This window comes from Lipotes vexillifer, unplaced genomic scaffold, assembly GCF_000442215.2.
Source record: "Lipotes vexillifer unplaced genomic scaffold, Lipotes_vexillifer_v1.1 scaffold410, whole genome shotgun sequence".
Taxonomy (NCBI): domain Eukaryota; kingdom Metazoa; phylum Chordata; class Mammalia; order Artiodactyla; family Lipotidae; genus Lipotes; species Lipotes vexillifer.
Window position 1 is genome coordinate 1,972,168 of NW_006794028.1, and position 13,738 is coordinate 1,985,905.

General features: G+C 41.7%; 1 protein-coding gene across 1 annotated transcript in view; it reads right to left on the reverse strand.

Annotated features, from left to right (window-relative positions):
• PCNX2 (pecanex 2) overlaps nt 1-13,738 on the reverse strand; it is a 277,088-nt gene that overhangs the window by 188,018 nt on the left and 75,332 nt on the right. The window contains exons 13-15 of the mRNA XM_007466993.1: nt 10,817-10,988; nt 5,532-5,642; nt 4,337-4,428 (exon numbers count right to left, since the gene is read on the reverse strand). Of these exons, the coding sequence (XP_007467055.1) occupies nt 4,337-4,428; nt 5,532-5,642; nt 10,817-10,988 (375 nt within the window). The remainder of the gene's footprint in view (nt 1-4,336; nt 4,429-5,531; nt 5,643-10,816; nt 10,989-13,738) is intronic.

Consider the following 13,738-nt stretch of genomic DNA (forward strand, 5'->3'; position numbering starts at 1 on the left):
CTGCTGAACACTTTATCCATTAGAGCCCTTAGCATGCTAATCATAGCATGCTATGATCATGCTAAACATAGCTGTTTTGAATTCCCAGTCTGATAATTCCAACATCCTGCCATGTCTAGGTCTGGTTCTGATGCTTGTTATTTCTCTTCAAACTGTGTTTTTTGCTTTTTAGTATGCCTTGTAATTTTTTCCTTGGTAGCCAGACATGACATTAACAGGTAAAAGGAACTATGGTAAACAGACCTTTAGTGATGCGGTATTAACGTGTGAGGGGAGAGGTATTCTACAGTCCTGGGATTAGTTCTCTGTCTTTTGGTGACCCTGTGTCTCTGGACTGTGAACTTCACAAGTGCTTCTGAGTCCCACCCCCCACCTTAGGTGGAAAAGAATGGCTTGAAAGGACTAGGCTGGAGTTGGGTATTTCCCTTCCCTCACATGGAAGGCTGCAGCCAAACTGGACTTTGGTATTTCCCCTCCTCCAGGTAAGTTAGGCTCTGAAAAAAATCCCAATAGTTTAGGCTCCAGTAAAGTCTTGAGGCAGGCTTAGTTAAGAAGAACAGAATGCTCTGGTATATTTCAAAATGGTTACTCTCCCCTCTACCTGCGGAAGGCAGGAAGGGGTTTTCCTCCAATATTCACTGTTGACAACCTGGTTGAGCTAGTGGGGGTGAAACTCACAAAAGTGTGGGGCTCCCTGATGACTGGATTCACCTGGAGTTATTAACCCTCAGACTTGTCTACACTGAGCCTCCAGCAAATTGTCAATCACTGTTCAGGTTTTCCTACCCCTGGTACTGGTTCCCATAGAGGTTTCTGCTCCTGGGTTCCTGTTCCTCTGTATTTACCTGTCTGTCTCTCCAGTTTGGGAAGCAGGAATTGGCCCTGCTGCCTCTCTTCTCTGATGGATCTAAGAAGAGCTTTCTGTTTTTTTCAGTTTGTTCAGCTTTTCACTTATTCTTAGGATGGTGTAATAACTCCCAAACTCCTTACATGCTGGACCATAAACCAGTAGCCAGTAACTGATCTTTTACAATGTTTCCAAGGTAATCCAATGGGGAAAGGGTAGTCTTTTCAACAACTGTGCTAGTGAATCTCAATCTTTACCTCATCTCATACACACGAGTCAACCCAAAACGGATCACAGATCTAAATGTAAGAGCTACAACTACAAAACTTTTAGGAAAAAAATATTTGTAACCTTGCATTAGGTAAATATTTTTAGATAGAACATAAAAGTACAAACCATAAAATAAATAACTTATAAATTTAACTTCACTATAATTTAAAACTTCTGTTCTTTGAAAAATAATGTTAATGAAATGGAAATACAAGCCACGAACTGGAAAAAAATATATGAGCAATATATATTTGATCAAGGACTTATATCCAGAATATCTTAACAATAAGAGCATACGATGCAATTTTAAAATGAGTGAAAGATCTTAACAGATTTTTCACCAATGATCTTTCACAAATGGCAAGCACGCATATGAAAACATACTCGACAATAATCGTTATTAGAGAAATACGAATTAAAACCACAGTTAGATACTAGCACACGCTGGAATGGCTACTACTTTTAAAAACTGACAACATTAAGTGCTAGAAAGAATTTCGAACACTTGGAAATCTCAAAGATTATAAGGGGAATGGAAACCGGTACTGACACTTTGGATAACAGTTTGGCAGTTTATTATAAAGTTATATGCATATATATATATAATTCATAATTTTCAGTAACTGGAAATAACCACAGAAATGCTACTCAGCAATAAAAAAAAAACAAAACTACTGACACACTGTTGGATCTCAGAAGCATTGCACTAATTGAAAGAGGTACTTCAAAAGCTACATATTGCATAATTCCATTTATGTGAAGCTCTAGAAAAAATGAACTACAATGACAGAGAGATCAGTGGCTGCAGGAACCTGCGCCTGGGGAGCGGAATGAAGAAAAATTTGGTGGTGGTAGAATTGTTCTACATCATGACTGTGATGGTGACACATTCATCAAAACTCATCTAATTGTACATTTAAAACAAGCGCATTTTATTGTGTAAAGTTGATTTTTTAAAGTTATAAGCATAAAAATCATATGAGTGGTGGTCAAAGGTTGACACAGGGAGAAGAGACAGACCACAAAGGGATACAATAGGACCTCTGAGTTGGTAATATTCTATAACTTGATTGTGGCACTGGTTCCATGACTATATATATGTATCAGAACTTACCAAATTATATATATTAAAAACTTGAATTTTGCAGCATACAAATTATAATCTCAATGAACCAGACTTTCAAACAATTAATAAAAAATAAACAAAAAGAGACTGGAACACAACAGAGCAAATTATAAAGGGTCCTATAAGGGAAAAGTTTGTGCCCCCAAATTTTATAGGCAGTCATGTACCCTTTAACAAAGGGCAATGGAAAGAGGTTTTCAGAAAATACCTAAGGAGTTTTCCTGAATGAAATCCCTGGGGTATTGTGACAGAATAAAGGAATGTATCTCAAAAGAAAGAACCCGGAAACACTGATTAGTTATATAATTGTTGCTCTACATGACAGCATAAATGTGGTAACAAACAGAGCCACCACAGGCATGTGCATTACCATTGTGTACTAGGAAAAAGATTCTTCTGCTCTCTTTTTTTTTAATGTACAAATAGAATATCCACATGGAAAGGATGGAAGGAGTGAGGGAGGGAATGATAATTACCATTATCAATGGTAATTCCATTGATTACCCCAGAGAAATTCAAATGTGATAAATCAGAAGATCATATTATTGAATTCCTCTCTTCCACAAAGGGGAATAAACAGTTATCTTTCTGCCACTGACACTGATGAGTTTAATACGATTTTAAGCTAATCTTTTAAAAAGTTAATTAATAAATGCCATATAATATATATTTAAAACCCTTTGGGCCATATATTATTTACTATTTTACATTTAATTTTTATTTTATCAAAGAGGTACCTGTGGTGTAACACATTAAGGGCAGGGTGTCCATAAAGTCAAGAAATATGTATACTATAAATTAATTACTTTTTTACGGATTGAAGATGCCCCTTAACACGTTATATGTGCTATTGTTTCGTCTATTTACTTCCATATTTCCAGATAACATGCTTGTTTTGTTATTTCTTGATCGTTTTTCAACTTCAGATATTATTTGCTGACTTTCTAATGTGGAAGACAAGATTAAGACTTCCCCAGGACTTGTAATGATGGATGGCTTTGGTTTTTGCTCCTTGTGTTCTTTGGTTTCCTATTATGCACATGTTAACTTCTAAGAAATAAATGTTATTTTAAAAACCTTAAAAAAAAAAAAAAAAGACCTCCCCAAGAGGGAGGACAGGAATAAAGACACAGACGTAGAGAATGGACTTGAGGACATGGGGAGGGGGAAGGGTAAGCTGGGATGAAGTGAGAGAGTGGCACTGACATTATATACGCTACCAAATGTAAAATAGATGGCTAGTGGGAAGCAGCTGCATAGCACAGGGAGATCAGCTCGGAGCTTTGTGACCACCTAGAGGGGTGGGATAGGGAGGGTGGGAAGGAGACACAAGAGGGAGGGGATATGGGGACATATGTATACATATGGCTGATTCACTTTGTTATACAGCAGAAACTAACACAACATTGTAAAGCAATTATACTCCAATAAAGATGTTAAAAAAAAAAAAGACCTCCCCAAGAGGGGCACACGCATGCACACAAACACACACACACACACACACACACACACACACATTCATCTCCCCCATTCTGCCATTACAGTTATAACTCTTATTCAGATCGCCATAGATACAAAATATTCACAGCTGAGCTACGCATGTACCATTTGCTTTTCTGATACCTCTTGCTGTTTTCCTAAAGTTAATGCTTATCTTGTTTTTTCATCATCGTAGGTTTCCCTTGCTGCCAGCCTGGGTTTTAACTTTCTCCATCTGGATAAATCTATGGTCCATCTGTTTCCTGGATTCTAAAATTTTTTACTGTCATAGCCATTCCTGTTCTCTGTCCATAAAGCTTGATGCAACTGCATCCCTTTACCATGCTGAGCAGAAGCCCCGCCCACTGTCAGTAACTGACCGAGCCAGGCAGACACCTGGAGGGGGCAGGGGGTCGGACCAGGTGGGCTTTGTGCTCCGTGGCAAATCGGGTATCTTAATGCATCTTCTAAACCACTGAGGCTTCATCCGCCAGGCCCTGTTATTCCTAATGTGCTCAGATCCCATTTCTCTTGAAATTGGAGGAGACATTTGTTTACTTAAAATGCAGTTAATTCAGTGGATGTGAGAAGAAAGCCCTGGGCCTCATACCTACCTTCACGGCGCTGAAGCAGAACACGTGCAGCACAGCTGCGGCGGAAGCACTCCGGGCCACGCTGTAAACGGCCGACAGCATCCCCGAAACAGCTGGAACACAAACGCCAAGAGTTCCCTTCTAGACTGGCAAGTCTCACGGTCAGTAAATGTTGTAAGACATGAAGTTTGCATGTAAATCAACTATACTCCAGTAAAAATTTAAAAAAAGAAGAAGAAATGAAGTTTGTAGCTTTCAAGTGCAAAATGCCTGTGAAAGGGGCAAAAAAATCAATCTACGGGGCAGTCAAAAAGCCCTGAGTGCCTCTTAGTACTAGAAAGACACTGACCGTTACTTAACAACTCGGGAGGACCACAGATAGAAAGAACTTTTGATAACATTCTTGAAAGGCTGTGTGAACCAGTCAGTGTGGACGTGGGGAGACCTTGTTGCTTACATTGGAAGCTGCTGGCCCCGGAAAGCTCAGGGATGGCAATTTCAACAGAAGAAAGGAGAGAGATGGAGATGGAGATGGAGACAGAGATAAGGACACAGGGAGATGGATGACAGATAGACAGATAGATAAAAAGAACAAGAAATCACTCCTGTGTGTGTGAGTGTGTGTCTGTGTGTATACAAGGAGGTGGCAGCAGTAATTAATTGCCCTCTACACTCTTGTGCTTTATGTACAGATTTCATGGAATCCTTACAGCAACACTATGAGATCAGCACGTTAGTCTCCATTTAGAGAGGAGTAAACTTTAAAGGTAAGCAATCTGGTTAAAGTCTCCAAGTAAGCATCAGATGAAGCTTTATCCACCTTGGTTGGAATCTAAAGTACACACCAAATGAAAGGACACAGGTCGCCTGTGTGTACAGGCCCGCACACCACACACACTCACCTCCACCCACCCACATTCACACACAGTCACACATATGGCTTTTCCAAAGAATAGTTAGAAGAGCCTTAAACCTAGTGCAAAGCTCATGGAATTCTATGCTTCCCTGTTTTCCGCTTGTCAAGCTGGGTGGACCACTTTCAGTTTGGATGAGTGAATCTAGAAGGGCCCACCATCAACCTGACCGACCAGAGCTGAGGTCCTACAAAGGCTCAGGACAACCTAACTGTCCAGACCTCATTCCACGCCTGAGGCTACTTAGCCCTTATCTGAACTTCAGACTTTTTTACAGGATGAACAGAATGAACAGGACTTACCAGAACCTCCAAAAACCAGCATGTCGATTTGCTCCAAAAGATAGATGCAGAAAGTGTTGATCTGCGGGAAGAGCCCAAGGAGGGAGATTGCAGGGAAGCAATATAGAAATACTGGAAGTGAACAGACAAAATTGATGGTAAGCGTGCGGGAAAGGTGGCCGAGGTTCCCGCTGCAGTCCCACCTCCCTCCCCGCTTTCAGCCCAGCCCACCCCGCCCAGGTCCTGGAGGCAATACGGCCTCCTCTCCCCTACCCGCTGGAGGAGGCTGGAGGTTGAGCCACACAGGCCCGTGGAAGTAATAAAGGTGCTGCTTTTGAGGAAGAGGCGGGCCTGGGACTGAGCAGACACATGGGGATGGTGGGCAGAGCATAGATCGGTCCTCAGCTCGCAATGACAGACTGGGACTTAGGGGAAATGAGATGGGGAAAGAGGACCAGGAAAATTACAGGATCACGCAAAACCCAAGCACAGTTGTTAGAGGGTCTCTTCCTGCAAGGCTCCTTGCTTTGTGCTTCTGTCACCTCCAGGGCTTGAGTTGCTGTGTGTGTTCTGTTCTAAATACCCGGTGGAGACTCAGGTTTCAGTCAGAACCTCAGACCCACAGAGCAGCAAGGGAGAGTGGTGATGAACTAAGAAATCCCACAGCCATGACGGTGCGACACTGAAGGGCCTGCTTCTCAGGTGGCGCACGTCACCTGGGAGGTGAAAGGGACACTGCCTGAAGAGAGGAAAACGCCAGCTTCCCAAACTGTAACAATGCAATTGGATGAAAAATCCATACGTTATAATTCAGTGCTTCACAGAGATCATTTGTTCAGGGAAATAACGCATAGTTGAGCTGCATTTTACAGCAATTTCCCCATCATTCTCTTTCTCGATCCTATTTGAGTTGGGTTTCAGAGAAACACAGAAACTCCCATTAGTGGTGCCACAGTACATCTGTCTACCTTTCTGTCTCAGTTTACTGGGTGGAAAGTCAATGAAGTTTGATACTGGTAAACCCTAATAAAACTAAGGAAATTTGATTTGAAATCTAAGATGCCTAAACATGGAACTATGTCCAAACCCCATGTAAAAACTGCAGTGAAAAGTGCAGGAAGGGAGGATGGGGACCGCGTTTCAGCTATTTCTGAAAAACTGGAAATGCAAACTTTCCACAGTGAAATTGTAGGGATGAGAGTATTTATGTGTCCCATTCTCTGGCTAATCGTGGGTTAACCCCACTACAGTAAAATGGGGCAAACCCAACTACAACAATACCAAGAAACTGTTCCAACAATGTGTGGAAATAAAATTTTATGTAATGAACATGGCTATGATAAACGGGCCTTTGTTTGGGATTGGAGCCATATTTTGACACACATGGTGATTTTGTTGTAATGTTGTCTGTGGCAAGATTTTAACAGTATGGTGAAAACCCAAAGCATCTGTGAGTAATACGTTTCTCAATCAAAGCCGGCAATAACAAGGGGGGGGTCGGGGGAAGGAATGGGAGTTTGGGATTAGCAGATGCAAACTATTACATATAGGACGGATAAACAACAAGGTCCTACTGTAGAGCACAGGGAACTACATTCAATATCCTGTGATAAACCAGAATGGAAAAGAATATGAAAAAGAATATACTGATATATATATGTTTAACTGAGTCACTTTGCTGTACAGAAGAAATTAACATTGTAAATCAACTGAACTTCAATAAAGTTTAAAAAAAAACCAAAGTCAGCAATAAGACACAAATACGGATCTGCTAGTCATAACTATATGACAATTTCTTTTTTCAGTTTTTATATGAAAGGAAAGATATAAGAAATAAACAGACACTTAATAGCGGAACATACAGTTTTGAGCATGAACATTTTAATTCATATGATTTTAAGCAAACTGACTAGTTCTCTTCTTAAGTTTGGGACTCAAAACCCAGCAGTGAAGATTAGATGGTACGCTGCACTCGTCACGGGCATTAGTCCACATTCTCAAGTGTTGTGTGCGATGAAAACTACCAAAAACGAAGTTCAGAGAAAAGTATGGGTGTGAAATAATGTAATAATGGTAGACAAATACTGGAAACTGCAGCAAAACGTGGGTAAAGTATTCTCTCTAAGAAATACATTAGGCAATAAAACCCAAACTAATAAAGTGCAAAGAACTGGAACACGATGAATGATGCTGGGCGAAAAGAAAATGGTACGAGACACGAGGAAGTCCTAACTGAGGATTCTCTGGCTGTGCCTGCAGAGCAGGAGCCAGATGACACAGCACAGGACGGACAGCAGTTGACGGGGAGCCCAGGGTCTAGGTCTTCCCCAGGATGAAGTACAGAGGAAACCTCTCGCCTTTATAGAGCCAGAGCCGCGCAGGTGGAACTAGAAGAAGGTGGAGGCCACGTGAATGTCAGGGTGCCGCGCACGTGAACGAAGAGGCATCGGGAGGACGGCTAGAAAATTCCGCTTGCAGTTGTCGAAATGATTTTGTCCTTTTTTCCATAAGTAAAAAAATCAAAAAGTCCCTGTGGTTGTGGCAACTTTCCCTGTGAACAAAGACTTTTTTGCTCAGCGTACTGCTGAGAGGGTCTGTAATTTTTCTCTCACGTCTTCCCTACTCCTCGTTGCAGAAACTTCAGGTACAGTCCCATTTCTTTCCAAGCACGATGCATAAATAAAAACATTGGAACTTGCTTCTTTCTTCCGTTATGTGAAGAGTAATATTCATTACTACATTTGCAGGTCGGGGCTTGGGGGAGGTAAGCAGAATTAAAATAACATGGAAGTAAAACCAAGACTATGAATTTGGTAGGACTGTATACGTTGTGTGTCTCCTACATGCCGTATCTGTGTATTAGCACACTGTGCTGACATGGATTCCTGGGGCCAAGAGACAAGTCTTTACACAAGACACGGAAATGTGAGTCTCGGAGTGCAGATGAGGGTGGATCCATCTCAGCCGCTGGTTACAAAACCTCCACCATCTCCAAGGGTCACATCCTTGAAGCTGTGTTAGTGTAGGTAAGGGATTATGGTCCTAAAGACTAAAATAAAACATCAAACTCTCACATCTGAAAAAGGACCCATCACATCTGATAAAGAACCCATACAGTGCATGGAACCCTTCTACAAGTGATGGCTGTCTCAGCTTGCCTGGGTTCTTCCCACGACAGGGAACTTCTCGTATCACTAGGCAACCCACGGCCCTATTGGACAGCTCTACACCAAACCACAACACCAGTCTTCCAGTGAGCCGAAATCCACCCACCAGCCACTGGGACTTAGTTACTACAGCTACACCAACAGAGAACAACAGAGAACAAAATCCCTCCCACTTTGGCCTGGCAGTCTTTGAACCACCTACAGCCATCACATGTGCCTCTAGGACTCAAGCATTTCTCCTCTAGGCTGGACGCCCCCATTCCCTCGCCCCATGTGCAGACCCAGTGTGGCCCATGTGGCCACATTCCTCAGGGCACACTCCAGCTTTGCTACTGCTCCTCTTGAAATACGGTTCTAAGAACTGAAGACCTCTGGGCTTTCTCATCCAAAGGATGATTACAAAGCCAGTCTCACTCATAGGCTTTTGCTGAAGTTACCCAAATGGAAAATAATAAAAATTTCAGCGCAGAGGTCAGCAAAGGAAATGAGCACTGACTAAGAAGGCCCTTCACTTTCCTACTGGAGGGAAAAAAAAATTTTTTTTCCTTATAATGAAAGAGAAGTGATATTCTGAACATACATGAAATATCATAAAAGGAAAATAAATTATGTAAGAATATCACCCTGAGTGTTTCTATTTCCTTAACTCACCCCTCAGCCTACAAAAGCAACTAGTCCCACCACTGACTTTGTCTTTCTTCTTGTGCCAATTTTATCCCCCAGATTCCTTGTCTCTTGTCACTGTGCTTTCTCCTCCTTGTATTGTTCTGTTATCTGATGTTCTCTTCTTGGATTACATATGACCAAGAGCTTCTCCATCCTTCCCACCTGCTCAATGGCTACTGGACTCATCTCCTACCCTTGGTTCTCATTCAACTCCTTCCTCCCTGGGAGCAGAATAAGGCAGCAGGCACCAGATCTTCCTGTCTCCCTTGCCCCTCCTCTTCCTCTGGTGCCTCTCTGCACTGTGGTACGTTGGTGGTCTGAGCAGAAACCAAGAGTGGCAGTGGGGAACAGAGATTATCACCCATAAGGCACAACTCCAGCCGCGATTCCACATGCCCCAGCACCAGCCAGAGGAGGACCACTTCCTCCGCGTGACAGGCACAAGAGCGTCTTCAGACACATGATGGTAAACAACCTCACACATACTCAGTTCCTGTTTCTCCCTTGTGCTGGTCCTAATGATGGCTTTGACAATCTCCTCTTGAGTAAAATTTCTGGCTGGAAAGTAACAGATCTAGGGGGTGGTGTCTTTGGTAACTGTCCTTTATCAACTCATCTGGTCAATGGGATCAGATAATCACAAGTTAGCAGGTGTGGAAACCTCTGGATGTCATCACAAGAATTCTCAGAGCTTTGTCAGTCAAGTCTTCGGAGCTGCGGGCCCACAGTGGGGCAGCCTCTTCGCATAATAAAGATGATAATAGCTAATACCTGGTTAAAGGCACGTTTCTATGTGTTTAAATATACCAATTGATCTAAAATTTGCAACAGTCTCCGTGGTGTGTACTATTTTTGTCCCCATATCACAGTTGAATTTTGCTCAAGGTCACACAACTAGTAAAGAAGCAGAGCTGGAATTCAAACAGCCAGCCATCAGCCTCCAAAGCTGGGGCTCTACACCTTTATATTATGAAGGTCACTTGTGTAAATGGAGCATTTTACATCAAACACTGCCTAGACCTTAAGGCAAGTAAAGTGCACCAATGGAAGGCTGGGTGACGGCACATCCAGGACTCCATCTGGACTGAGAACCATGTCCACTCACATGTTACCAGAGCATCTGTGCCGTGTAGATGGGGCTGTGGCTGCCACCCTAATGGCAAAATCGCCTCCACCCTGGGGAGCCCCAATGACGCCACACATCAGGCACCTCAGCCACCAGTCTTCAGATATTATGATGCTGCAGCTCCCTGCTCATGGATATCAACATCCTTTAGAATAAGGCCCTTGTTGGATGCTTGGGGCTCTGGCTCCCAGGCCGTCTTCTGAAAGTGTGCAAGCCAAGAGACAAATGCACATCTCTTGATCCAATAATAAAGTAAGAAAATTTATCCAACGAGGGATTCAAAAAATAACGGGGAGAAATACCCTCCCACCTCTATATTCTTCCCCACAACCCCCAAATGAACTCACCTATTAAGAAGTCCCTAGCCGACTGGAGAGACCCTGGAGAGAAGAGCTTCAGGCCATACACAATGTAAGTGGGAGGGTACCTGGCTTTGGCCCCAGTATCAAGAAGCAAAATAAGGCCACACAGCACACAAAAATAGATTGGTCTGCTATATGTTATGATTTGGTTGTGTCCCTAGAAAACAAACACAATTTCTGAATGGTACCTTTAATTTTGATTAAATAACAAAAGCCTCATAGTCAATCATTTATACCATATTATATAACTTACACCATATAACAATTCACCCCTCCCCCACCATAATTCATACACACGAAACACCAAGGGGAAAAAAAAATACCCTGATGCTTACTCTGTCAAAGAAGAATATCAAAAAGAATGTTACGTCTCTCAGACTCAGCAAGATTAACCTGAAAATGTAATTACCAGCCTTGGATAAAATCTAGATCTAATTCAATGCTTCCCCCACAGTGAAACTTCCATTTGTGCTGTTCATTTCAAGTGCAAAACTAATTTAAACCACTATTTGCTCTGCATGCTCTAAGTTGAGCTCCATTATTAACAAGAAATAGAATTATAAGTTGTAGGCTTCAATTTCCTTATGTCTTAGAAAGCAAGACAATACAGGTGCCGAATTATACCTGCAGAGACTGCACAAAATGTCTCAGTGTAGCACAGTGGAATAATCAATTTTTAAACATTTGCTATTTATCTGCATTGTCCTCTGAGGAGGACCAAAAACTTAACTGATTTCATCTTAACCTTCAAAATATTCTTAAGACAGGCGAACACATTGTTTTATTCTTCTTCTGGAATGGGTAGAAAAATTAAGGAAAAGCTATAACATCAACTTTCCAGGGCAAAAGTCAATGAAGAATTAATTTACATCTCACAAATCAATGCACAATTCATAAGGTTCAAAAAACCAACAAAAATGAATTAGGGAGAGAATATTATTTATAATTCATGAACTACTTTGAGTACAGAAAGTCAAGATGAAAGTGATACAAGTTTGATCACCTCACACCAGTCAGAATGGGCATCATCAAAAAATCTCCAAGCAATAAATGCTGGAAAGGGTGTGGAGAAAAGGGAACCCTCTTGCACTGTTGGTGGGAATGTAAATTGATACAGTCACTATGGAGAACAGTATGGAGGTTCCTTAAAAAACTAGAAATAGAACTACCATACAGCCCAGCAATCCCACTACTGGGCATATATCCTGAGAAAACCATAATTCAAAAAGAGTCATGTACCACAATGTTCATTGCAGCTCTATTTACAGTAGCCAGGACATGGAAGCAACCTAACTGTCCATCAAGAGATGAATGGATAAAGAAGATGTGGCACATATATACAATGGAATATTACTCAGCCATAAAAAGAAATGAAATTGAGTTATTTGTAGTGAGGTGGATGGACCCAGAGTCTGTCATACAGAGTGAAGTAAGTCAGAAAGAAAAAATCAAATACCGTGTCCTAACACATATATACATGGAATCTAAAAAAAAAAAAAAGAAAGAAAAAGGGTTCTGAAGAACCCAAGGGCAGGACAGGAATAAAGACGCAGACGTAGAGAATGGACTTGAGGACACGGGGAGTGGGAAGAGTAAGCTTGGACGAAGAGAGAGGCATGGACATATATACACTACCAAGTGCAAAACAGATAGCTAGTGGGAAGCGGCCGCATAGCACAGGGAGATCAGCTCGTTGCTTTGTGACCACCTAGAGGGGTGGGATAGGGAGGGTGGGAGGGAGACGGAAGAGGGAGGAGATATGGGGATATATGTATACGTATGCTGATGCACTTTGTTATAAAGCAGAAACTAACACACCATTGTAAAGCAATTGTACTCTAATAAAGATGTTAGGGCTTCCCTGGTGGCGCAGTGGTTGGGAGTCCGCCTGCCGATGCACGGGACGCGGGTTCGTGCTCCGGTCCGGGAGGATCCCACATGCCGCGGAGCGGCTGGGCCCGTGAGCCATGGCCGCTGAGCTTGCCCGTCCGGAGCCTGTGCTCCGCAACGGGAGAGGCAACACAGAGAGAGGCCCGCGTACCGCAAAAAAAAAAAAAGATGTTAAAAAAATTAAAAGACTAGGAAATAAGTCAGAAAAAAGAAAGTGATACAAGTTTGGATATGAATTTTTAAAGTCACTGACTTGAACATATTGAGAAATGCAATTTGAATTGCCACTGCTTCTATAATAGAAATAGTCTTATTCTGAGACCATCTTTTAACAGGAAGGAAAACACAGGCTGTCCATGGGGGCTGGCTATGTTTGGCCCTGAGTCCAGACTCAGTCTTAAAGGAATATTTTGTACTCTTATGAAATTTCCTTTTGAATCCAACTAGGTCATAGATTAATGGGTAAGGGGATACTTCCTCTGCATTAAAAAAAAAAAAAAGAAACTAAAGCATAAGTGAAATCTTAATGCATTTCTTATCAAGTGAATAGCAAAATAAATTGCTTGGTATAGACAGCCACTTAGTATACAAATACACCAGCATATGAGATCTTTCCTCAAACTGATACCATTTCAGAAATATAATTAAATAGGTACTTCCCACTTGCCCTGGTTCTTTCTGTTACTAAAAGGTTAAAAATAACTTTTTCCAGGAATTGAAAGTCTATGGCTTTGAACAAATTTAAGATATCATCTTGAATCGTCCAAGTCAAACTTTATTTATTGGGCATGGGAATGCTTTCTTTTTATTTGTAATTTCTGAGACAAACCTTAAGGTTCCCTTAGAAACAGGCTGCCCTCACCATCATGCTATCTTTTGGGTCCCCAAACCATTCTAAGCATATCGCTAATACATGGCATGTGAGTCACTTTTATTTGTCTTGATTCCTAAGAACACCCACTAATAAAATTTCCCTCTTCTCCAATTCCTTCTTTTTTTTTTTTTTTTTTTTTTTTG